Genomic DNA, 26,415 nt, shown 5'->3' with positions numbered 1-26,415 from the left:
TCCTGAAAGAAGTGATCAGAAGAGTAAACCTGGAAAAGCAGTGAGTGTAACAAGTTTTGTGACATTGAACAATTTGCAGATGGTGTTCCCACAAGCTCCTTTCCCCTCTTCCCACGTGCATGAAATTCCTACGTGCATGGGCCACCTTCTTAGGTGTGCAATTCTGCGCATAATGCTCAAGTGTACTACCACCCTCTTCTTTTTTGAAAAATTGATTTTAAATTTAAATTTTTGACAAAATTCATTCCCCTTTTAAAATCCCTCCTCAGTAATTCTCTTCAAATTAATAAAATCTATTTTCAATAAATTTTTGCTGCCATTTTCCTTTCGGCATGGACCCTTTTTCTATTTTCTTTGATTTTTAATAATTTTCCAATTTTTTTTAATAAATATGAATAAATTCTATGTTTTTAAAAATAATGGAATTTTCTCCAAATTTCTATTATCTTTTTCTCCATGATCATTAGGAAGATGAAATTCCTAAAATTAATTCATGCAAATAAATTGGACATTGGTAGGCCCAACATATGATTTTTTCTCCTTTGATTATTGTTTTTAATTGCTAGGCTTGATTGACTAACGATTGATCTTTGCCTTCTCCCTTAGCTTACTGCTCAAGTACGTTCGTCCTTTCTTTGCCTCTTTGTTTAATTATAGTCAATGTTTTCAAAATCGGACCGATCATTGAATCGGAAAAGTTACTGGTTCACAGTTCACTAGTCGAATCGGTGGTCGAACTGCGGTCGAATCGATGACGTCATAAATATATAATTTATAAATTATTAAAATTAAAAATAATTATAAAAATAAAAAAAATAATTTATATGTTATTTGAAAATTTAAATTTTATTTAAAAATAAGAAAATTAGTTTCAAATTAGAAATTAAAATTAAAATCATAATTTTAAATTTAATTTTAAAATTTTAAAATTCATTTTTAAATAAAAACTTATTTTAAAATCATGAATTTATTTAAAATTATAATGTTTTCATTAATTTAAATTAAAATCATAAGTTTTAAACATCATGAAATAAAAATAATAAATATAAAAGAAAATAAATAATAATGAAATGAGGTAATAAATAATTAAAAAAAAAATGGAAAAAGAGAGGAGAGGAGCACACAAAAAAGGGTTCCAACGGGGTTTTGGGGGGTGGGGTTTCCACTTTTAGGGCTAGGTGGGGGGGCCTTCCGATGGGCAAAAAGGGGAAGAGCTTTTCGGCTTTTCCAGCGCGCGCGGGTGGGGGTGGCGACAATGGGAAAAAAAAAAGTTGAATCGGACGATTCCATCTGAATAATCCGGTTCATTGGTCGGACCACCGATTTAATTGGTCCAATTCTGGTCTAACCACTTTCTAGCCCAATTGATCAGACCAGACCGAAATCATGACTGATTGATTCGGTCCAATTTTTAAAACCATAATTATAACTCAATCATAATACATCATTGATCATTACTTGGTATTTGTTGACTTTCTAATCAATTGTCATTCTTATATTAACTTGATTATTAGAGACTTGATTTTAGGGTATAGAGGGGTGTTATGACTAATCATCCTACCTTCTCGATAAGTAACCTGACCCTTGAACCCAAATTCAGTTTTTCATAAACTTGTCTTTTTCTTTCAAGTTTCATACTTAGAATTTTCATTTTTATTTTGTTTTCCATTTAAAAATAAAATAAAGATAAGTGGCCTAAAACCATTTTCTAAAAATCAATTTTTCATCAATGCAAAGTGAGTCTTGTCCTTTTTTTTTCAAGTACGAACACGATCGCAGGTTTACAATACTATTTTAATATATATAATGAAATATAGATATTAACGCCATCTTAAAGATATAATTAAATTTTTTGTTTAAAATAAATTATAATAATTTAAAAATAATATTTTATTTAAAATAAATTTTAGAATAAGCAAAGTTGATATGTGGACATAGAGAATCGTGAACCATTGTAAATGTATTGATTATATCTCTTTCTTCCCATTTCATTTTTACTTTAGTTTTTATTATTCGTATCTTTTTCTACTAAAATTTGAAAAAGAAATTCACATTCAATTCATTCACTTCTTCTTGGGTGTATATCATAGGATTCAAAATGTTTTTAAAAATTATTAAATTTGTTAATTGTGACTACATGCTTATTTAGGATCCATTGATCTTAATAACTTTCTTCCCGATAAAGGAGGAAAATGACTATTCCATTAATGCAGCATGCATTGCTGCTTATTTATCAAGCAAATTACATTATTTTTTTCACACCAAACCTCAAAATTCTCCATGCATATACGCATCCTATACTGCATGGCCAACTTCAGAGAGCTAAAAGAAGCTCTTATTGAATACATGATAGATAATGTCCCACTGACCCTTTTACTCTGATACCTTGAAATGAGAAATTTGGAGGTTTTCCACATCAAGCTTCTTGAAATTATTGCGCCTTCTCGTAACAAAGAACTTTCCCCAGTTGTATGCTCTATACTTTGGCTTTTCCCCCTTCGTCAGCTCCTCCAAGGGCTTCACCCAAACATGGTGCCCGGGACTCAAAACGAACGGAATCGAGAACCTTTACCTCTCTGAATTCTCCATCACCCTGTGCTCCACACTTTCATAAGTATCGTTGCTCCAGACCTGGTTTAATATCAGTAGAATTAGCCAAATGAGTGTAAAATTCCTTGAGCCAAACAGTACTGATAAGCATGTACTTATAATTCAAAGTTCTTGGGTGGTACCTGAACTATATCCCCAACATTGATGATATAAGCATCTGGGGTGGGCTTAACTCGAACCCATTCTCCATCGGTTTTTCGATTTACTTCCAACCCTCCAACATCATCCTGAGCAAGGAAAGTTAAGGCTCCGGAATCCTTGTGGCGACCAACGCCCAGAGCTAGGTGAGGAATGGAGCAAGGTGGGTAGTGATTGAGGCGGATGAAGTTTGTTGATTCTTCATTCAGGGATTATTTCATCCCTTTTAACCAAATATTTAACATGATCAAAGACTATTCCCTAAATGAAGGCATACTGTAGCAAATACCCTTAATCTGAACATTGAAAGTACAACTTAAACTAGTATCAAACACTCTGTTTTTAAACCCATAGCTACTCCAAATATCCCAAATACTCTTTTCTATGTAACCTCTCTTTGTCTCTTTCTCGCTCACACACACATGCTTCCCCACAAAAATACATACACACATAGAGAAGAACACAATCTCTTATCCGATTCCCTTCCGATTTATGATTCTAAGCTGGCGGGTCACTCTCTTATTCTTTTGCTTTCTTGCGATGGAGCTCCATGCTCTCCTTTCCTCATTTTTTTTCTTGGATAAATACTCTATAAAACATCCTCTCTCGATGCTCTATCTAAACTCACTTGCTCATTTCACATTTTTTTCTTTTTGGATGCTTTCTTTATGCTCCCAGGCATATGCCAGTTTTTTATGACTATTTTTGAAGTTGGGATTCAGAATTCACTAAAATCTTTTCTCAAACTTGGATTTTTCTCAACTCAACCCTAACTTCTTTTCTATCAGTACCAAGGCTAGAGAATATAGTTTATACCCTTGTATTTCGTTATGTACCAAGCCCACAAGATGATCAATAAGTTTCTCTCTAGATTTTACATTGGAGTTGATTGATGACATACCCTTATTAGGTACTATATTCTCTTCCTTAGGTATTGCTTTTTCCTTCCTTAGATACTACCTTTGCAACCTTGGGTGCACGATCGAATCCATCGTTTCATGGCCACTTCAAGTAAGTCAGGAACTTATGTACATGTGTGCTACATGTCTTATAGGTATTACCTTTACATTCTGTAGGTACTACCTTTACCTTCCATAGGTACAAATATGATTAATAATAAGAATTTTAACATAAAAAAGGGAAAAATCATGTCTGATAATAAAATTGCATATATTTTCTTTCTTGCTTTTTTTTTTTTTTTTGGGTCTTTGCTTTGGTTTTTATTTATGTGTTTGTTTCTTTTAGTCTTTGTGTGTGTGTGTGTTTTATTTTATTTTATTTTTTTCATCCCTATGCAGAAGATGTAGAGGAAGCAACATCACATCATAAGGTGCATTTTTCTGTTCATTTAAGCCTAAAGGTTCTGGATTCACAAAATGGTGGGAACTAAGGGTGAGAAACTGGAAAAAAAAATGTTGGATTGAGCTACATTTGATCAATAGTGAATTTGCAAAAAAGATTGTAGGAGAGGTTTCTTGAGGTGGACAAGGTCAGAAGCAAGGAGCCTTTTCCTAGTTTTTGGGAAGAACTTATTGTTAACGTGTGAATTCATTAAGGGTAATTTATGTAAGATTTTCTAGATTTTGCAAGTGAATGCACCTTAGCTTTTCCTATTGTATTTGTGTTTTTTTAGGTTGATTATTTTATTGATCGTCACCACTCAAGGAATGGAAGCAATAGGGTCTCTAGATGTACTGCGTAAAGGCGGGCATACAGGCGTTGTTAGGAATGTGTTTCCCATGTCCAACAAGCATATTGACACCACCTAAAGCCAAGGCATCTTTGGACGAGGAGTTCTAGCTTCTACTTCTGTGGACTTTGTAGATGTCGTCTGGCTCTTCTAAATATTTATTGTTATGTAGTAGTTATACACATGTACTTTGTTTAAGTGAATTGATTATTGGATTTTTAGTTAAATCAAATTTAAGGGTATGTTGTTTAATTTACTAGTGATCTCTTGTTTGTAATTCTCGTTATCATATATAAATCTTTGTTAGCATTTTCCAATTTCCTCAATAGCAACTATATTAGTTTTCAGTGGAATGAATCTTGAGTAACTTGTAGTATCATTTTTGGTTTTGAATTGACTAATCTGTTTTGGAAGGATGAATTAGATATATGAGCTTGATTGCTAACAGTAGTTGAGTTTGTTTTGATCTCGGGATATTTGCCTTGTTGAATAGGACGTAGATTTTGGGTCCAAAGAGTTGAAAATTGATGAGCTTAACCAAGACATAGGAGAACCACATGCAACACTAACCAGAGTTCCTACAACAAGCTAATAACCATGATTTAGAAATGTGATTTCGTTAAAGGGAAGCATTTCTAATCTTATTTGAAAGGAAACTTTGATGTCTTCCCTAATACACTAGAATATTAATTTAAAAACAACAATTAAGGTTATATTAACTATTATAATAATTTATAAATTATATAAATATGATAATAACTATTAAAATGAAAGTATTAAATGTAAAAAAGTTTAATCTTGTTGGGTAAAAACTTCATCAATCTTTTATTATTGAACTTCTATTATATAATCAAACATAGTGATGATCCTCGGTTGGATTAATCAACACTTGTTTCATAAATTGAACAACATATAACATGATCAACCATAAACAAACAAGTAAACATCATACTAGATAAAACTATCTCTTAAGATTTCTATTATTACATGTTTAAATTACAAATCATATTTTTGCAACTTTCGTAAAATTATGCAATAGATATGATTAAAATTACGAAACATCGGAAATGTATATTGATTCATTATTCAGATTCATCATATCATATATATCCTTTAGTAGTCCATAAGATCAAATAATAACCAAAATTCAAAAAATATGTTTTATGATCCAAAATTGATTGACACTAATATCATTTGTTAAATAAACTTTATGTGAAATAATTATTTTGGAAAATCAATTTGGATGCATAATGCATAATAGGTATAAGAAATAAAGAAATGACAAAATAATAATTATATTCTTGTCTTAATCCATGATACTGATAACACTTGTAATGTGAATTTGAGTCATTTTGTGAATTGTTGGGTCAAGGTCTTCAACTCACCATTCTCATTTAGTAGATGAGTCAATTGTGTGGTATATGTTGTTATAAGTAAAACAACTAAAAACATAAGAATGCAATGTGACTTAGGACCTTAACTTTATAAAAAAGATTTATAACTCTTAATATTCTCATAAAAGATTATATGAAAGTTATACTCATTATTTATAAACATTATACACAGATTAATGGACAATGGTAAACTACCAACTTGAATACATTCATGTAATTGTATAAATTACACTTTTTCATCTTCCTCTATTAGTCATAAACTTTATGTACAAATGAAATCTCATAAAGATGGAGTTACACAAGTTGTAATACCATATTCTTATAAATGAAATTTTTCTAACTCTGTATTTATAATTTTAATCTTCTATGTTAGAAGTTGAATTTGTTCCACGTCGCCAAGTTATTGGGTTATTATGTTGTTCATATATGTAGATTGGTCACCTCTCCAAGCTAGCTTTTGGGAATGAATTCTATTCAAACCCATTTAACATGGTATCAGAGCTTGGTTTGACTGTGGGTTGTGGGTTCGAGCCACCTCTCTGCAATTCGCATGTTTGTTCCTTATTTGCATGTTTGGAAGTCTAGAAAAGGTTATTTGCATTTGTTTGTCTCTTCACGTGTGGATATGGGACCACACATAAGAGAGGGTGTTAAAAAGCTTGATATGTACGTATATTGAACCTAAATCTTATAAGTTTAAGCTTTTAGGAAAATTAGTAATTCAACATTCTATACATAAAATTATTTGATGTCCAATCAATTGATTCACCTACCTATCAATTAATATACTTTTAAATAAAATATATTTCAATCCATTACACAAATATAATTAAAACAAAATACTATAGTAATGTGAGTATGTGATAAATAAATAAAATAAAAATAATCACGTGTTACATGTAAACTATATTCAAAGGAAAAACCCACTATTAAACAATCCATTGTATAATGATCAATTACAAAGACCAAGTATTACCAAACTTAAAAGTATCTAAATCATACTCACTTTGCACATTTTCTTTATACTTGGATCCTTTAAACACATTTATCCCAATGTGGATGCATCTTGAGTTCTAATCAAGGAAATCAACCTTTGAGTAAAATTTTCATCAAGTTAAAGTCTCTTTATATCATTGAGAACCATATCAAGATTTCTTTTTGTTGGTTGCTTTCAAAGTCCCACTAGAATTAGAATGAACATTTTATAAATTCTAGGACTTTAACATATGAATTCTTCAATGAGTCAATCAAATATTAAATTTTATCTCCATAGATGGACCTCAATGAATTTTTCAACAAATTAAAGGTGTTAACACTAATTTCATATTAGAAAAAAAAAAAAAATCATGTGACACATATTGATATATATATATATATATATATATATATATATATAGGTGTTGTCTGGGATAAATAGATTGAATTCATGAGAAAATTATTCTTAATTTTGTAAAAATTATATATATAAGAAAGTTTTTAGACTTACTAAAACACATTACTAATCAAGTGGTAATATTTATATCTCATTATTTTGTAATCAAGTCTCATTCATTTGTATCACATATGAGTCCTATTATTTTATACCTTACTCTTATTATATTGTACTTTGATCTTATTTGTTTATACATCGATTTCATTTCTTTATATGTTCATCATATTTATTTATATCTCGATCTTAATTATTTATATCTTTCAATAGTTTAGATTTCAATACATATTTTTAAATATTTTAATTGGAAATTCAATATCTTACTATTTTTCTAAATAGCTACCTATAATCCTTTGTAGACTCAAAATTCACTTCAAGCCATCAAAAAAATCGACCTCTCTTTGTAAGTTGCTATACTCATTGCTAAACTATAATTCCAAAAATAGCAGAACTTTTCATACTTATTCTAGGCAATTAGAGTCGAGATGTTCCAGGCATATACCATTGTCTTTCAAGATTTGAAAGAAATGTTACGATTTCAGCATGAAATAATGCATGTCGATTAACAATATTGCTCAGATTCTTTAGGCAAAGGTCCCAGCCTAGAGATTGATAATGTTTCTTTGAAGCAAAATGACAAAATGGAATAACACAAGAAAGCCAGAACCAATTAAGTGTCCACAGACAAAAAAATTTATTTATTTATTTTCTGAACCACCCCTGAAATTGACACCTCCCATACAGTCTGCATTTCTGTGGCACTATTTCCCTTATTCCTAACCATAAATCTGCTGCCATCTCAATAATTCACATCCTTATCCACTCCTTATCTAGGGTTGTAACACTTTTTTCAAAAAGATTTTTTTTTTTTTTTTTCTAAGGGGTGGATAAGGGTCCTGAGACAAGCTGTGGAATAATTATAAACCCACTTGGGTAATGGTTTCATTGTCAGGGTAATACTATTTAAGGTGAAAATCAGCTGGGTCTATCATTCTTGTTTCCATATGACTGTTTCCAAGGATAACTCAACCTTCAAATCCATCGAGCAGTCATATAAAAATACACGCAGATTTCATATTTTGAAGCTTGTCCTGTGTTCAGATCGGATAACTCACTCATATGCCTAATCACCAATCGCCAACTTGAGCGTAAAAAAAGCGTGGGGCGATATTATTTGTATATGGGTTTGACTGTTTGAGAGAGAAAGGTGGGGTGTCCCTTGGAGGAGTCCAAAGGCCATTTTTGAACCTGCCTTTGATTATCGCCATGGCAAATCAACAGCTTGTAGTGTATATATATATATATATATATATTAATGGAGACCAAGACTCAAATAGAGAGAGAGACGCGGGATGCGATAAAGAGAACAGTATAGCCAAGAGTATATAAGCATTTCTATTGCTGTAATGGTGATTCAGAGACTGGAAATGTGTATATCACTGCTGAAAATGGCAGTAGAGTTTGTGCTTGTTTTCGCGGAGGCAGTCGGGCTAGTCATCAACCACAATGCCACGCCGCTTTTGGCAAACTCAGCCTCAGTTGGCAATGATGTTTCTGTCCCTTTTATCGGTTTTCTTCTTTGAATTCTTCGTCTTGTAGTTTCCTTCCTTAGCAGAATGCCCATTGGCCATTGTATACGTTGAGGTTTCATTTTTGTCTTGATAGATTTTGCCTTGGAAAGTGTCTGTACTACCAGCTAAAAGATGTGAATGTTTGATAGGAGAGAGTACATATAACATCTTTGTAAACTTCGATTAATTTTGGTTCTGGGTGAGCTTCATCTTCTGCAAATTCATTTGCTGGTAGCTTTGGAAATGAATCTTCAGTGGTTTGGGTGGTGATTATTTGCTTGCTTCACACGATTTTATGTGTTGTTCCTTTGGTAATAATCTTGTTGGATGGATCAAGGAGGAGCGATGATCAGGAAAATAAAGTCGGGAGAAAGAAAAGATATAATGATGATTAAGAAAGGCTTTAATATACTTGCAAGATCAGGAAAAAATATTTCTTGGTTAATCAATTATTTTCTTGCTTGATATGGGTTTGATACTTTTTGTCAATTGGTGATCATTCTGGGAAGATCAGGAAGAAGAAAATGGGGTCTAGATGAAGAAAAGCTATAATGGTGATTATTAATTGAAATCAGATGAAATAAAAGTCTGTTTCCATCATTCTTAATAGGGTTTCATAGTCCCCGCAGGACTTTAGTACTCATCAAACTCATAAATTTTGAACAACTTTGAGCTAACCTTCTGCATTAATTTGGTGCATCTGCGCAGTTGCAGAGTATGAACACCCACAAAATCTTAATATGAATCTTTTGGGGCAATAGCTTCTATATATGATGGATGATAAGAACAAAGCAAATCTTGGGTTCTCCATGGCCACGATCATTTATCCGCCATATAAAATGCAGATTTTCCTAACACCAACCCCTTATTTTAATAAAGTCAAGTTATTTTAAGGCCCCCATTATTAGACATGCCCTAGAAGCATTGGGTCTGTGATTAAAAAAATGTAGTAATATCATTTAAAATATCTAACACTGAAATTTTGATAATTTTGAATGTCATAGTGTGGATTTGAAGAAAGAAATCGTATCCAAGATCTCTTCCTTTTCCTGGGAAACATTAGTCTTGGTCAATTATGAACTGTTACACGTTACCTATCATGATCATATTTATATTAGCTTTGATTTCTATGGGGGTTATAATTTATTTGTATGCTAATCATAGAGGTGATACATGTGATCCACATGTCATATTTGGACTTGGAACCAATCATTGGATTCCTTTGATGAACTGGCAATGGAAGAATACTAATTGCTCCGGTCCCTTTCTTTTTTCAACGTAGGATGATCAGGTCCTTTGATCTCTTCCACACCCACTGGCTGTTTTTCTTTGTTCCTTTTTCAATCATCCATAGCTGAAAAGCCTTGATGCCCTCCTTGACTTTCCCAAGATAAAACACCTTATCTTCACTTTCTTTCTTTTCCCTTTAAATTTGATTTTAGATCTGAAATCCAGGGCTTATGACCCTGTAGAAGAAAGACAGATATGAAGCTTGGGATGATTTGAACTTCAGTTTGATTTTCTGCACACTGTTTAAAACTCCTGAAATATAGTTGTATATTGCAATACATTTATAATTGATACAACTGAACCATGATGTTTCTATTAGTAAAAATTTCTTTGAATCAATCCACAGTTCAAAGTACCAATTTCAATTGAAACTTTTTTCTTTTCCTGCTTATTCAATTGTTTCGTTTTCCACATAATGGTATGACAACATCAAGAATACTTCTCAGCAATTGCCTGCAGGTGAACCCAAAGCTCTTTTGGCTGAGACATCATGACCATGTGATCAGATCCTTTAATCTCTTTAACAGCATCAGGTGGGTTTTCTTCGATCATCCAGAGTTGAAAATCCTTTTTCGCCAGCTTGTCTTCCTCAGAAATAATAAAGACACGTTTAACCGAGGCATATTTCTTCGACAACATGAGATCCTTTGACATGTCTTCTTCACTGAACAAGCGTAAGGGTCTCATCAACATAGTCCCTAGTGCCAAGTCCTGGAAAATTTGTGCCCAAAATGATATAACAACAACAATGAAAAGTCTCATGATTTTGGCTGTAAGGCCTGAATTAATGAAGTTCTCACCTCAGTTGGGCTCAACTGATACACATTCAGTGATGAGAACAAGGGGCCAAAGGTGAAAGTGGTGGGAGGATTGTTGGGGCCATTATCATATGTGAACTGGCTGTCTAGTAGAGGACCTTGTCTCCTGAGTGACTTCAATAAGAAGTAGAAACCAGGCTAAAAGTCAGAAACAGGGGAAGCCTTCCCCTCTTAATCAACAAGTAAATTTCTGTAAAAGAAAAATAGTATGTATGAAGTACCTCTTGATTGAGAGTGGAAATGTTGAGAGTGGGACCAGGCATTGAGGCAGTAACAAAAACAGCTACAGAAACCTTTTCTGGGAACTTCTCCATGGCCTGAGAAATGGCCAACCCACCCAAGCTGTGTCCAACGAGAACCACCCTTTCATCTGCAGGGAGTGACTCCATGAAGTCCCTCAGTGGCTGGAAATACTCAGAAATAGATCGCAGATCACCCACTTGTTTTGGGTTAATTCCAGAAGCAGCCAAGTCCAGAGCAGTGACTTTGTGGCCAGATGATTTTAGTAGTGCCACAATCTTGTACCAAGACCAGGCACCATGGCAAGACCCATGAACTAGAACATAGTGCTTGACGGGATTAGCCTGTCTCCCCTCTGATGCCATTGAATACACTGAAGAAACAAGAAAAATCAGAAAGGAAACTAAAATCGTATGCTTCTTCCTTTCCTGCGTACTCCTTTCCTGTTACAGAGATGGTCAGCACCCAAGCATTTTAAAGGGCACAATTGGCTTTCACTACAACTACTAATCTAATGGATTAAAATTTTTCCTGTGAAATTGACTCTAGAAATAAAATAAGGATTAAGGATTCAAGAATATGTACACATAGACTGCCAGGGTTTAAAAGATGACACATGCACCTGCGTCACACTCTTTTTCAATGATAAAGAAGTTATGCAAAGGAAGAAAGAATGAAATATACAGAGTCTAGTAGTTAACTCCTCCCCTTGAATTCTTCTGTTGCCCGGATTGGTTTGTAACTGCAAACATTTTCTTTTCCCAATGTGATCTGTGGATTGAGTTCTGATCTCAATTTGTTTTTGGCATTTTTGGTTTTGCTTCTGCAAATCTTGAGATGTATCTTTCAATTAATATAAGTAAGTTATGCAGTAAAGGTTTTTGGACATATAAAATGTTAGCCAAACCTTTCCCATGGCGGGTTGAAGGTACTTTGGGGTAGGCTTGGTCACGCTTGATACCTCAATCGGACTGAAACATGATGTTTTCACCCATTTGAATTGGTCAAAGCTGTGTTGACTGGCATGATTCCTTTAATAAAGAAGTTGTTTTTGGATTAAGGCCTACAACACCAATTTCACTTAAATACATCTATTTAATAATTATGTATTAACATAATTATAATCAATTGAGTCGAAAACAATTAAATTAAAAAGTTAATTATATTGACTTAAATAAAATCTGACTCAACCAGATTATTAAATAAATTACTCAACTTATTACATGTTTAATAATTAAGTCGTATTTGGGTTTATACTTTTAACTCAATTATTATTCATGTTATATTTGTGTTGACTTATTAAGTCACAGTATCTAAATTTAATTTGATATGACATGAACACTACCCACCAACATTAATTGTATCCCCTGTTTTAAGTTCCGGTGGCATCATGAGTTTGGCCTCTGTTTTGAGTGTTGAATTAACCTTTCCCATGGTTGTCAAGTTCTTCATAAATTATTGGTGATTGTAATAATTTCCTCATAAATTAATGGCGCTATATGCTTCTTTAGGATCCATTGATCTTACTAATTCTCTTCCTGGTATGGGAAGAAAATGACTCTTCCATTAATGCAGCATGCATTGCTACTTATTTATCAAGCAAATTACATTATTATTTTCACACCAAACCTCCAAATTCATCATGTACTTATCCTATATACTACATGGTGAACTTTAGAGAGCTAAAACAAGCTCTTCTTGATTAAAGATAGATAATGTCCTATTGACCTTTTTACTTTGATGCCTTGAAATGAGAAATTTGGATGTTTTCTACATCAAGCTTCTTGAAATTATTGTGCTTTCTCGTAGTAAAGAATTTTCCCAAGTTGTGTACTTTGGCTTTTCCCCCTTTGTCATCTCCTCCAAGGGTTGCACCCAAACACGGTGTTCGGGATTGAAAAAGAACGGAATCAAAAACCTTTCCCTCTCTGAATTCACCATCACCCTATGCTCCACACTCTCATAAGTATCGTTGCTCCATACCTGATTTAATATCAAGATAATTAGACAAATGGGTGTGTAAAATTCCTTGAGCCAAACTGTACTGATAAGCAAGTACTAAAGACGATACAGGCTTTGAGAGTTAAAGGTCGTTCTTTCTATAAATCAAGGCAATAAGTATATATACAACATACAACATAGTTGCTGTTACAGGCTTACCAAATTAATTCCACAATAAAGGAAACTATACATGGTTGGTTACCAAAACAAAAATAGGAGATTAGCTATACATATTACTAAAATATAGGATTTGATAAAGATTGAAGTGGACTTTCAAATGAACCATTTTCCTTATCATGACCCCTCAAGATAGACTTCGATTGAATGCCTAGCTTGACGCACAAGTGTTGTAGATGAGCTAAGGATTGTGGCTTTGTTAAGGCATCAACAAGTTGATCCGCGAAAGCAAAATGAGGCACGCGAAAAGTGTAATCTTGAACTCACAAAATGAAAATAAATAGCAATATGCTTCATCCAAAATGTAAAATTAGGTTGGCGCATAAGTAGGTGGTACCGACATTATCACAATAGATTGGCATGGGTTTGGGAACTGAAATACCCAACTCAAGTAATAGGGAGTTAAGCCAAAGAAGTTTGGAAGAAGTTGTAGCTACAACATGATACTCTACCTCAGTTGAGGAACGGGCAACAAATGTTGCTTCTTTGAACTCCAAGAAATGACATTATGACCTAAAAACACAACATGAGCACTAGTTAAAGTACGATCATCACGATCACCAATCCAATCTACATCGGAGAAGGCATGAAGGCTAAGAGGGGATCCTTTTCGAAGAAACAAACAATGATGCGTTGTACCTTTAAGATAACGGAGAAGATGTTTGAGTGCCAACCAGTGAGTGGTAGTAAGTCTATGCATGAATTGAGAGAGTTTATTGATTGAGAAAGCAATGTTTGGTTGAGTGAAGAAGAGGTACCGAAGACCACCAACAATAGATCGATACTTAGTCGAATTGGTCAAGGATGTGCCATCCACAAGGCTAGGTATCTGAGATGTTGACATAGGAGTTGTGAATGACTTGGAATCCATCATTTTTGTGTGCTCCAAAAGATCTAAAACATATTTGTGTTGAGAAAGAAAGAGACCAAATGAGCTTGGAATAACTTCAACCCCTAAAAAATAAGAGGCAACACCTAAATCTTTAATGGAGAACCGAGTAGCAAGTGTGTGAACAAAATGATTGAGAGTACCATCATCATTGCTAGTAACAATAATATCATCAACATACACAAGTAGGAAAATGGTAAATAGAGACTTCTTATGGATGGACAATGAAGTGTCAAATTTGGGGTAGAAACTGCTTCACAAACCCTTGATGGAGTAGAAACTGCTTCAGTTCTTGATACAAGGCACATGGTGCTTGTTTGAGGCTATAAATAGCTTTCTTAAGATGACACACATGGCTTGGAAACTAAGGATCAACAAACCTTGGTGGTTGAGCCATAAACACATTTTTGGCAAAAGTCCCATGAAGAAAAAGCATTGTTCACATCAAGTTGACAAAGTGACCAATTGAAGGAAAATGCAAGACTAAGAATGAGTAGACCAGTAGTAGGTTTCACAACCGGGCTGAATGTCTTAGCATAGTCAATACCAGGGAGTTGATGAAAACCCTTGGCGACAAGAGGAGCCTTGTATTGAGCAATAGAGCCATCAGGATTGCGTTTGATTCGGAAAATCCATTTGCAACCAACTAGATTCTGTGACTTAGTAGAAGGATTCAACTCCCATGTGCCATTATGAAGAAGAGCATCAAATTCTTCAAACATAGCTTAACACCACTCAAGAAGCTTTAAAGTTTGGGTAACATAGGCAGGTGCAACATCAGGAGTGGTAGAGACAAAAGCATACTTGGTGGATGGTTTGAAGACATTATTCTTGGATCTTGTAACCATGGGATGGGTGTTGAGGGTAGGGGGTCGAGTGGGTGGGATGGGGGAAGGGGTAGGATGTGGGGTTGAAAGCAAGATTGGGCTTGGAGGGAAACTATGTTGGGATTGTGTAGTCTCAGCATTGGGGGGTAATATAATTGACTGGCCAGCAAGAGTGGTATCATGAATGGTCGAATGCTTAACTGGAGTGGTACCTAAGATTGTATTGTCCTGTGATGAGGGAATTGATACGAGAGGGAATGGAATAGATGGGACTATGGTGGGTGGAGGTTTCTCGGCAGTTGAAGAAAAGAGGACCATTATCTCAACAAAGGTGACATGATGAGAGGTGAATAACTTGTGGGAAACTCGATCAAGGCAAAGGTATGCACTTTGTGTAAGAGAGTAACCTAAGAAGACACATGGACGAGATTTGGATTGAAGTTTGTGGTCATTATATGGGAGTAACTAAGGATAACAAAGACAACCAAACATTCATAATTTGTCAAGAATTAGGTTTGTGATTGAATAATTTCTCATAGGAAGAGAGGAATGAGAGGTTTGGTTTAAGCATTCGATTAATAAGATAGACTATAGCTTAAAAGGCAAAGGGCCAAAAAGAAGTAGGAATGGATGCATGATGGAAAAGGATGAGTCTGGTTTTGACAATGTGTCTATGATGACGTTTGGAGTAACCATTATGCTTAGGAGTATGAGGTGGGGTGGTGAGATGAGTAATGCTAGCAAGAGCAAAATAATCTTTTAACGCTAGAAATTCACCACTATTGTCATAATAGATTTGAATTATTTTGGAACTGAAGTAGTTTTCAACTAGAGCTTTAAATCGAACAAAAACATCATAGACATTAGATTTCTTTTGAAGTGGATATAACCAGACATATTTGGTGAAGTGATCGACAAAGATAACATAGTATTTAAAGTTATCATTTGATACAATGGGAGAACTCCAAACATTTGAGTAAATAGTTTGTAAATGAGATGAACTTGTAATAGATGATGTAGAGAAAGGTAGTTTATGACTTTTATTGCACTTACAAGAATTACAAGCAAAAGTAGAAATATCATTAGATGATAAAGAATGACTCTTAGAGGAAACTAAATATTGAAGAACTTTGGAAGAGGGATGACCAAGTCGATGATGCCAATTTGGAAGTGAAGTCTTAACATTGGAAAATACAATCAAAGGTTTTTTCGTAGTAGGAGAATTCAACCATACATAAAAACCACCACTATAGAATATAGAATATAATTTTATATTTAATTAATTTTGCATTTAAATAATATATGATAAAGATATTACTTTTATATTTAAATAATATAAGATGGTAATGAGATAAAAATGAATGTTTTTATGGTTATAGGAATAAAGAAAAATAAAATAAAAAAGATTTCAATTACTTAATTAATAGTAATCCTAATTTAATTTCAATTAATATTAATCTTATTTATATCTTTCCTTTCTTGAATATACCATAAAAAGATTTAAGTAGTAAATAAATACATGGGTAGAAGGATACATCCAGTCATGAGGTGTACCTATATATTAATTTTATATTTAAATATTATAGAATATAATTTTATATTTAATTAATTTTGCATTTAAATAATATATGATAAAGATATTAGTTTTATATTTAAATAATATAAGATGGTAATAAGATAAAAATGAATGTTTTATGGTTATAGGAATAAAGAAAAATAAAATAAAAAAGATTTCAATTACTAAATCAATAGTAATCCTAATTTAATTCCAATTAATATTAATATTATTTATATCTTTCCTTTCTTGAATATACCATAAAAAGATTTAAGTAGTAATCTGGGATAGATATTAATTTTATATTTAAGAAATATAGGATATAATGTAGAGAATAGAGATACACAAACATATTTTATATTTAAGTAGTAATCTTCATGAGCTTTACACAAACAAAAAACTTAGATGTTTACATCATCTAGAAGCCCCACTTCGCCTCTCTCTCAGCCCTCAGCCCTCAGGCTTAAGAAGTTGTCATGAGAAACCTAACACAAACCTTTCTTATAATTATTGTTCATAGTCGTAGCTACCAAGAATTCCAAGTTAGGAAGAAAAAAAGAATCATAAATACAGCAAAAATAACTTCCACTACATGCGGCAGCAGGGGTACCAAATTAGGGAAATTAAGAAGTAAACCATGCCCAATCAATTGCTGGGAAATATTATTTGGATATCAAATTAGGGAAGCTATTAAGTGTGGTTTTTGTAGTGTTAAATCAGAGAGAAATTTAATTATATTATGAATTTCAAATTTAATTATTCTAAGAACAATGAATTACTCTAATAGAATTTAATGTATAAAAACATTTCAAACACTCGCAACATATATCATTTTCATTTTTTCCAAAAGCACCAAAACCCTATAACAATGAAAATAAACCCAATAACAATGGAAATAAACCAAATAACAATGGAATCTCAAACCTAATCACAAACATTTCCAAAATACCAACTAACAAAACCCAAAAAAAAAAAAAAATTCCCAAAACTCACCAAAACCTAGAGAGATGATTTTCACGGGAGTTTCTTGGAGGTGGCTTCAGCTTTACCGACCATAGCTTCCATGGGGCTTCTTCAGCATGGCTTCCATAAGCTTTTTTTGACAATAGCTTCCTCCAAGCAATGGGGGTTGTGGGTAGGTTTTGTGGGTTTTATGGCCGTGGGTTTTGGAGAGGAAGAGAAAATGGGTTGGCAGGAGAGAGAAAGAAAGGCTTTATATTCGATTAGGAAAGTGATGTGGCCGTGGGGTATACCCACATGGTTAAAAGAAAGACATTTTTCCATTAGAAAAAAATGTCTCATGGCTTTTTTTATTGTTATTGTTATACCCAAAAAAAATAATTTAATTTTATTGTTATACCCTAAAATTTTTTTATTGTTATTGTTATTGTTCTGTGTTCAGAACTATTAATTTAAAAAGTTTTTCAAGTTTTAAAATTATCAAATTTTTAAAATTTACAATTATTTTAAAATTTTAAATTTACAATTATTTTTAAAATTTTAAATTTAAATTAATTTTGAAAGTTCAATGTTTTACTCAAAGTGTTATTCTAAAATTTTTATTAAGTTTTATCAAGTTTTTTAAGTTTTAAAATTATCAAGTTTAAAATTTAAAAATTTTATATAAATACAAAGAATAATTAAAAATAAAATATAACATATAAATGTTATTTTTTAAAACATATTTAAAAACATAAAAAATATATATTAAGAATATTTTAGGTTTCTAAATCAACTTTTATTTTAAAATACATCGGCAAAAAAATTTTTAAAAATGTTTTAAAAAACCGTTTTTTGTATAATTGTTTATGAAAATGTCAAAATACTTCACAAATAAACCAGTTCGAGTCCCCTCAGGGCCTCGTGGGATTAGTCGAGATGTGCTTAAGCTGGTCCGGACATCCACGGTTATAAATAAAAAATAAAAATAAAAAAATAAAAAATACTTCACAAATAAAACTATAATTTATTGGTATTTTTGTGGGCCTTAGGTGTTAGGAAATGTTATATGTGCATCCTACTCCTACTCTGTCTTCATTATTTTCAGTCCCTTTATATCTTATACCAATCTACTATTATTTTATCATATGGTATCAGTTTTTCATATTTGATGATATTAATTTCTACCTTATCCCATATGCTTGTAGCTTAATTTCATTATACATTTGGACAACAGAATTTCAGACTTCCATTTGGTACTAAATATAATAAACATAAACAGAGAATGATGCATTTAAGAATATTTTTCCATGAATTTTAACTTTATAAATTTGTTAATTTTACAAATTTAAGAATTATAAAAGTTTAGAACTTTTATTTTTAATCATAAACAGAGGATGTTATTTTTGTAGTTATAAATTGTTTTTGTATTGCAAAAATCATAAAGATTAAATAATATTTTATGATTGAAAATTAAATAAAACTATAAACAATTTTACTAGTAATTGTTCATAGTAAAATTTAGTTATCATGACTATTGATACTTTAAATATAATAAGAATTATTTATCATATATAAAATCAAAATTGTTTTTTAATTTGCTAACTCACTTGCATTTAAACTTTTTATCAAATAATATCAAATTGAACCATCATATTTTTAAACTAATTTATTAAACTTTATTTTGCTTCTTATTAAAACATTAATTATAACAAGGAAATTAAATAATTTTAACTAAAGAAAAATAGGTAACACACTAATTTGTTTCTTAACTTAAAAAAAAATAGTAATATAACTTTAAACTTTTTATAATTAATAAGAACTATTATTATTACTATTAATGATAATTTCTATTTATGATATATATATATATATATATATAAGATTTTCTAAAAAATTATAATAGGTAACCCAAAAATTGTTTAAAATAAATAATAGACTTTGGTCACGATTGTGTGAACCCCGTGGCCATAGGTTCAAAATATTTAAAAAAAACTCTATGCATTGGTAATGGTCAAGCGAAATTTGTAACTACAGGTTCTTATACAGTCACGGTCAATCAATGGCGTGACTAAAAGTCACGGTCAATCAATCACGTCACTCAAAGTCACAAAATATCTATTTAGTGACGGTTTCACAAAAACCTGTGACTAAAACATCTTTTTCATTACACTTTTTGTCACGGATGATAAAATAACCGTGACTAAAGTTATTGGCGCCAAAATTTCCCTCCATAAATTTACAAATAGTCACAGTTTTAAATAAATCCGTGACTAAAATACCTCTTATTAATCCTTTTGGTGACGGTTGATAAAATCACCGTGACTAAACATGTTTTTTTTTTTTTCCAAATTTGATTTAACACATATAGTCACAACCTTACCCAATAATATCTTTGGTGGGCCGTGACTAAAGATTCGTCATTAAAAATCTATTTTTTTGTAGTGCTAGTTGGTCCATGCAAAATTCTTGCCCCCGTACATAGACCATTCACATAAAAACAAGTGGGTAAGAATTCAATGAAAACATTATTTGTTAAGCAAAATTGGGAAATTGAAATCAAGTTCTTTTTCATGGTGAGAACACAAGGGATATTATTAAGTTGAAGTAGCTTTAATGCAGTTGGGAGGGTGGTGGATCCTGTGTGTGTGATTTCTAGACCTTTACCATCACCAATAATTATGTCGTCTGGGCCAGCATAGTCGGAATGCAAAGATAGATTCTGAAGATCATTAGATATGTGGTGTGAGGCACCAAAATCCAAGACCCAATTTGGAGAGACAACAGTTGGTTGAGTTGTCGCATGTGTTTGTGCAGAAGAGGGGCGGTAACTGTAATTGGGTGGAACACCATGATGTTGACTGGCAATATATCGAAATGATGGACATCTTTTCGCTGAGTGTCCTTGAACACCACACAATTGACAAGTCCCCTTATATGGATGAGGGGTGTGATTCGAAGTATTCGAGGTAGTCATTGGTTGAGGTTGTTTGGATGTACGGTATTGAGACGAAGAGTAAGGCTGTTGATTGAAGAATCGATGCGATTGTGGTTGTTTGGTAGCAGCATTGGTGGAAGCAGGCAATGAGACATTCCAAGAAGAATACTTGGCAGATTCTCATAAAGTTTGAGCCTCAAGAGGAAGCAATTTCTCATAAAGTTCCTCAAAGGAAAAACAGTTTCATGGGCATGGATGGTTGAGTGTAAATCTTTGTACATCTCAGGCAAACCATGAAATATTTGAATAATGAAGTCCTCAGGGTCTATGGTGACGTTCATGAGATAGAGAACATCAACGCAAATTTTAACAAATTGCATATACTGTGTTATGGACTGAGTGCCTTTGGACAAGTTGTCGAGTTGAGTCCGATAATGAATTATTCGGCTTCGAGATGCTTTAGCATAGGTGTTGTGAAGTGTAGACCAAGCCTCAAGGGAGGTTGTGGCTGATGCAATGAATGAGAAAATTGTTGGACTAAGTGATGAAACAATAGCATTAAGAAGATGGTCTTGACGAATCCAATGGGTGTAAGCTGGGTTTGGGGTTGTAGTACCCTTTTCAGAAGTAAGAGTGCTAGAAGGACATGGTAAAGTGCCATTGACATATCCCAGTAAATCATAACCGACTAGGAGAGTGTAAAATTGGAGTCTCCATGCAGAAAAATTGTGTTGAGTGAGTTTGATGGGGGTTTGGGAAGAGGCGTTTATGGCTATGAGGTTTTGAGTAGTGTATATAGAGATGTTGGCAGCAGTGTCGATGGAGGAAACAATTGAGGGGGAAGGGCTAGAGCCTTCGTTGGTTTATGGGTTTGGTGAGGCATGAGAATCAACTATGTGAGCTATGGTTGCTCTGATACCATAAAGACGATACAGGCTTTGAGAGTTAAAGATTGTTCTTTCTATAGATCAAGGCAAGAAGTATATATATAGTATACAACCTAGCGTTACAGACTTACCAAATTAACTCCACAATAAAGGGAACTATACATGGTTGGTTACCAAAACAAATATAGGAGATTAGCTGTACATATTACTGAAATATAGAGACGATCACGGAGGATTTGATAGAGATTGAAGTTGACTTTCAAACGAACCATTTTCCTTATCAGGTACTAATTCAAAGTTCTTGGGTGGTACTTGAATTATATCCCCAACATTGATGATATATGCATCTAGGGTGGGCTTAACTCGAATCCATTCTCCATCAGTTTTTTGCTTTACTTCCAACCCTCTGACATCATCCTGGGCAAGGATGGTTAAGGCTTCGGCATCCTTTTGGCAACGAACACCCAGAGCTAGGTGAGGGATGGGGCATGGTGGGTAGTGATTGAGGCGGATGAAGGTAGTTGATTCTTCAAAGAAAAGATTGAATCTGTTTTCCGGCAAACCTAAGCTCAGAGAGATGAGTCCCAACATCTTGAAAGCTAGTTTTTCCATTTCTCTAGCATATTCTTCACATACCTCCCTGTATAAATTGGTTCAATTAGAACCAAAAAACCAAGTAAATCATTGAAGTGACTCTGCCTTAGCTGGTGGAATTTGTACCTTAATTCAGGAGAGTACTGAGGCCACTGATTGATCAACTCTTTGAGCTCCTTGTCGTCAGGATCAGGCGAAGCAGGGATGAAGGCGGGGGATGACACCACGAAATCAAAGACTTCCTTCCAGTCCCTAACGTTCTTGGTATGCTCAGTATCAAAATACCACAAAGGATTCACCCCATCTCTACTCACCTTCCTCTTCTCCTACAATGGCAGAGCGAAGAACTTCCTCGCCGCATCCTCAATTTTCCGGCGAGACTCCGAGGGCATCCCATGGTTGATGACTTGAAAGAAGCCTCGATTCTTGGATGCATCAGCTATTTGAGAAACATGGTTAGAGGCATTGGCGGAAGAGAGATCAATGAGTGGGATGCCTTCAGCTTCGATAACAACGAGCTTAGGCCCATGTTGGGTGTCTTGGATGAAGGCTGGATCGACCTCTCCCATGGCTGTGGTAGTGATTAGAACCTAGAAATGGTGGTTATGCACTGGTAGCTGCAGGTTGAGATTGTGAAGGGGACTTGGGCCACTTGGCAGGTGATTTTTGTAGTGTAGTGGGGTTGGTTTGGTTCATTGAACCTTGACATAATGACATAAATGGGATACGTTTTATAAGTTCAAGGAATCATGGTATTTGGAAAATATGAATGAGTTGAAAATTTTAAAAAATAGGTTTATAGGAGTATATTTTAAGGAAAATAATTTTCAAATCATATCATGTATAGGATAGTGACTTTGTACATGTTTGAGGGGAATCATGTCAAAGTGCACTATTTGAAAAACATGGCTAAATTGTAAACTTAAAAAAGTGGTTTCATGGAGAGTACATTATGAGAAAAATAATTTCCAAATCATGTACTAAAATAATAACTGTATCCATGCTTCCAAAACTACTATTCAACATATTTTCATCATGTCACATTTTCCTATGACGTCATTGCCCTCATTTCTTAGAAGAAAAACCCTTTCTGTTCTACTTTACTTTACACTGTTTGTTCCTATAACCCTTTCCTTTTTTTAATTTTAATTTTTTTAAAAAAATATTTCTCATCTATTTTCTCGATTTTTAAAATTCTATTTAATTAAAAAAATTAGAATTTTTTTTAAAGTACAATTCATTTATTTATTTTTTCATTTTATTTAAATGTGATGTATAATTAATACATTAACATAAATTAGTTTTTAATATAAAAATATATTCATCTATAATAATTAAAAATCTAATAAATAAATAAATAAATAAATATTAGTATTTTAAATAATATTGATTTCGTATATACAATATTTTATTTTGTTTCATTATTATAGATCTCATTTTCTATATTTTTTATTTCTAATTTTTCTTATAGAATTTTAAACCTAGATTTTTTAAAAATGAAATTTAAAAAAACACTAGAAATTAAAGTTTTTGTTTTCTTCAAAATAAAAACAAAAAAAAAATAATATACAAAAAAAAAATATTAGTTTACCTTTAATTTCATTCAACAAAAAATTAGTAATGATAATTTTTTAAGAGTATTTAATTTTAAAAGTAATATTTGAAGATAGGTAAAATAAAAATTTTAAAAGTGTTTGTATTAAAATTTTGAATATAAATTCACAACTCCCATCATAATACATTGATATTTAAAATAAAAAAAACCCCTAATGATTTTTTTTTATTATATTAAACATGTAAAAAAAGTACATTTTTGTTTAATTAAAAATTTAAACCATTAAAATTGTTTTTTTCTTTAATAAATAATGTTTTTAAAGAGTACATTATACCTATTTTTTTGGGCATGTTATTTAATAATTGCTACCAAAGTCATAACAATGACAATAAAAAACTAAATATAATAGTGCATATTTGCTATCTATAGTGGTACTTTTAGTTACTAACATTATTATTTTTAAGTAAAAATAATGTTATTATTTCCTGACATATTTGATGTAGAGGTTGAAGTGATGACAGTGCTAAATAAGTTAGTACATCCTATTATCTACAGTGATATTTTTAGTTACTATTATTATTATTTTTAGGTAAAGACAATGTTACTATCTCTAGTGATACATTTGATGTATGGATTGGAGTGGTGATAGATGATGTAACAACTGTGTATATGGGGTCAATCAAGTGTAATTGTCCTCTTATTTGTATAGATCGCAACCCACCTCCGACAGTGGTTGAAAAGTAGTCTTGGAAGCATATCACCAAAGGGACATTTTGAATAATAATTTGGGAAAAAGCGTTCATCAGACATAGCCTAAAAAGTATATCCCAACATTGCTGTTTATTTATCAAGCAAATTACATTATTATTGTCACACCAAACCTCCAAATTCAACATGTACTTAGCCTATATACTGGATGGTGAACGGGCTAAAACAAGCTCTTACTGATTACAGATAGATACTGTCCTACTGACACTTTTACTCTGATACCTTGAAATGAGAAATTTGGAGGTTTTCCACATCAAGCTTCTTGAAATTGCTGCGCCTTCTCGCAGAAAAGAACTTTCCCCAGTTGTATGCTCTGTAATTTTGCTTTTCCCCCTTCGTCAGCTCCTCCAAGGGCTTCACCCAAACATGCTGCCCGGGATTGAAAGAGAACGGAATCGAAAACCTTTCCCTCTCTGAATTCACAGTCACCCTGTGCTCCACACTTTCATAAGTATCATTGCTCCAGGCCTGGTTTAATATCAGTATAATTAGCCAAATGGGTGTAACTGAGCCAAACAGTACTGATAAGCATGTACTTATAATTCGAAGTTCTTGGGTGGTACCTGAATTATATCCCCAACATTGATGATATAAGCATCTGGGGTGGGCTTAACTCGAATCCATTCTCCATCGGTTTTTCGCTTTACTTCCAACCCTCCGACATCATCCTGAGCAAGGATGGTTAAGGCTCCGCCATCCTTGTGGCGACCAACGCCCAGAGCTAGGTGAGGGATGGGGCAAGGTGGGTAGTGTTTGAGGCGGATGAAGTTCGTTGATTCTTCAAAGAAAAGATTGAATCTGTTTTCCGGCAAACCTAAACTCAACGAGATGAGTCCCAATAGCTTGAAAGCTAATTTTTCCATTTCTCTAGCATACTCTTCACATACCTCCCTATATAAATCAGTTCAATTAGAACAAAAAAGATAAGTAATTCACTGTAGTTATTGTGCCTTAGCTGGTGAAATTTGTACCTTAATTCAGGAGGGTACTGAGGCCACTGATTGGTCAGCTCTTTGAGCTCCTTGTCGTCAGGATCAGGCGAAACAGGGATCACGGTGGGGGTTGACACCACGAAATCAAAGACTTCCTTCCAGTCCCTAACGTTCTTGGTAAGCTCCGAATCAAAATACCCCAAAGGATTCACCTCATCTCTACTCACCTTCCTCTTCTCCTCCAATGGCAGAGCGAAGAATTTCCTCGCCGCACCCTCAATTTTCCGGCGAGACTCCGAGGGCACCCCATGGTTGATGACTTGAAAGAAGCCCCAATTCTTGGATGCGTCAGCTATTTGAGAAACATGGTTGGAAGCATTGGCGGAAGAGAGATCAATGAGGGGGATGCCTTCAGCTTCGATAACAGCGAGCTTAGGCCTATGTTGGGTGTCTTGGATGAAGGCTGGATCGACCTCTCCCATGGCTGTGGTAGTGGTTGGAAGTTAGAAATGGGGGTTAAGCACTGGTGGCAGCAGGTGTAGATGGTGACGGGAAATTGGGCCACACGGCAGGTGGTTTTTGTAGTGTGGTGGGGTTGGTTTAGTACATTGAACCTGGGCATAATTTGGGTTACTTTTTAAGGTTTGGTTGAGGGTGTGACCTCATGGATTGCGCATATATTAATGATAATTGGTCAAGTGATACTGCAGTCCCAAAGGGAATCTCTCTCAATGATTTTGCCGACAGCTCCCTCCACATTAAAATGTTTCATCCGTATTTGAATTGGAGTCTAATGCTCTGATCAAAGATACCTTTCGCTTAGTCGATCAGTGTTTGATTACTAAATAAGATGGTGTCACAAATATTTTTGAATTCTAGGTCAAAGTTAACGAGTGCAAAGGTTATCAATTTGATAAGATAAATTGTTTAGAAACACTTTTAAAAATGATTCTTGAAAAAATATTTTTTTAAGTTTAAAAACCATTTTTAAATTTAGAATAAAGGTTTATTTAAAAACTTATATTATTATAAACTTATTTTTTATATTTTTAAAAAATAATTTTTATATATAATATTTTATTTTCAATCATTTTTTACATTTTTTTTAAAAAGGTAAAACTACTAAAAAAAATACTTAAAATAAGTTATCAACAAATGTCTTATTGTCATGAC

At 33.2% G+C, this 26,415-nt stretch overlaps 2 protein-coding genes, 2 long non-coding RNA genes and 1 pseudogene across 4 annotated transcripts; all 5 read right to left on the bottom strand.

Annotated features, from left to right (window-relative positions):
- Window positions 1–2,155: 2,155 nt before the first annotated feature.
- Window positions 2,156–2,946, bottom strand: LOC109122054 (uncharacterized). Its single transcript, XR_002029496.2, has 2 exons — window positions 2,733–2,946; window positions 2,156–2,631 (listed from the first exon to the last, which is right to left on the bottom strand). It is a non-coding gene; the product is annotated as an uncharacterized LOC109122054 (long non-coding RNA).
- A 7,421-nt stretch (window positions 2,947–10,367) lies between these two features.
- On the bottom strand, window positions 10,368–12,350 carry LOC100253676 (methyl jasmonate esterase 1). Its single transcript, XM_019218199.2, has 4 exons — window positions 12,088–12,350; window positions 11,162–12,011; window positions 10,923–11,054; window positions 10,368–10,833 (listed from the first exon to the last, which is right to left on the bottom strand). The coding sequence occupies exons 2-4, from the start codon at window positions 11,543–11,545 to the stop codon at window positions 10,552–10,554; spliced, it is 798 nt and encodes a 265-aa protein (XP_019073744.1). The 5' UTR covers window positions 11,546–12,011; window positions 12,088–12,350; the 3' UTR covers window positions 10,368–10,551.
- Window positions 12,351–12,724: 374 nt separating this feature from the next.
- Window positions 12,725–17,850, bottom strand: LOC104878795 (uncharacterized). Its single transcript, XR_785440.2, has 2 exons — window positions 17,623–17,850; window positions 12,725–13,163 (listed from the first exon to the last, which is right to left on the bottom strand). It is a non-coding gene; the product is annotated as an uncharacterized LOC104878795 (long non-coding RNA).
- Window positions 17,851–21,577: 3,727 nt separating this feature from the next.
- Window positions 21,578–22,558, bottom strand: LOC109122052 (protein DOWNY MILDEW RESISTANCE 6-like; annotated as a pseudogene).
- A 1,805-nt stretch (window positions 22,559–24,363) lies between these two features.
- LOC100258826 (jasmonate-induced oxygenase 2) lies at window positions 24,364–25,811 on the bottom strand. The gene is made up of 3 exons (XM_003631571.4): window positions 25,282–25,811; window positions 24,874–25,201; window positions 24,364–24,778 (listed from the first exon to the last, which is right to left on the bottom strand). Exons 1-3 carry the CDS (start codon window positions 25,722–25,724, stop codon window positions 24,521–24,523), a joined length of 1,029 nt encoding a protein of 342 aa, XP_003631619.1. The 5' UTR covers window positions 25,725–25,811; the 3' UTR covers window positions 24,364–24,520.
- Window positions 25,812–26,415: the final 604 nt, after the last annotated feature.

This window comes from Vitis vinifera, chromosome 3 (genome assembly GCF_030704535.1).
Source record: "Vitis vinifera cultivar Pinot Noir 40024 chromosome 3, ASM3070453v1".
Classification (NCBI taxonomy): Eukaryota; Viridiplantae; Streptophyta; class Magnoliopsida; order Vitales; family Vitaceae; genus Vitis; species Vitis vinifera.
This window is presented reverse-complemented; position numbering and strand designations above follow the sequence as displayed.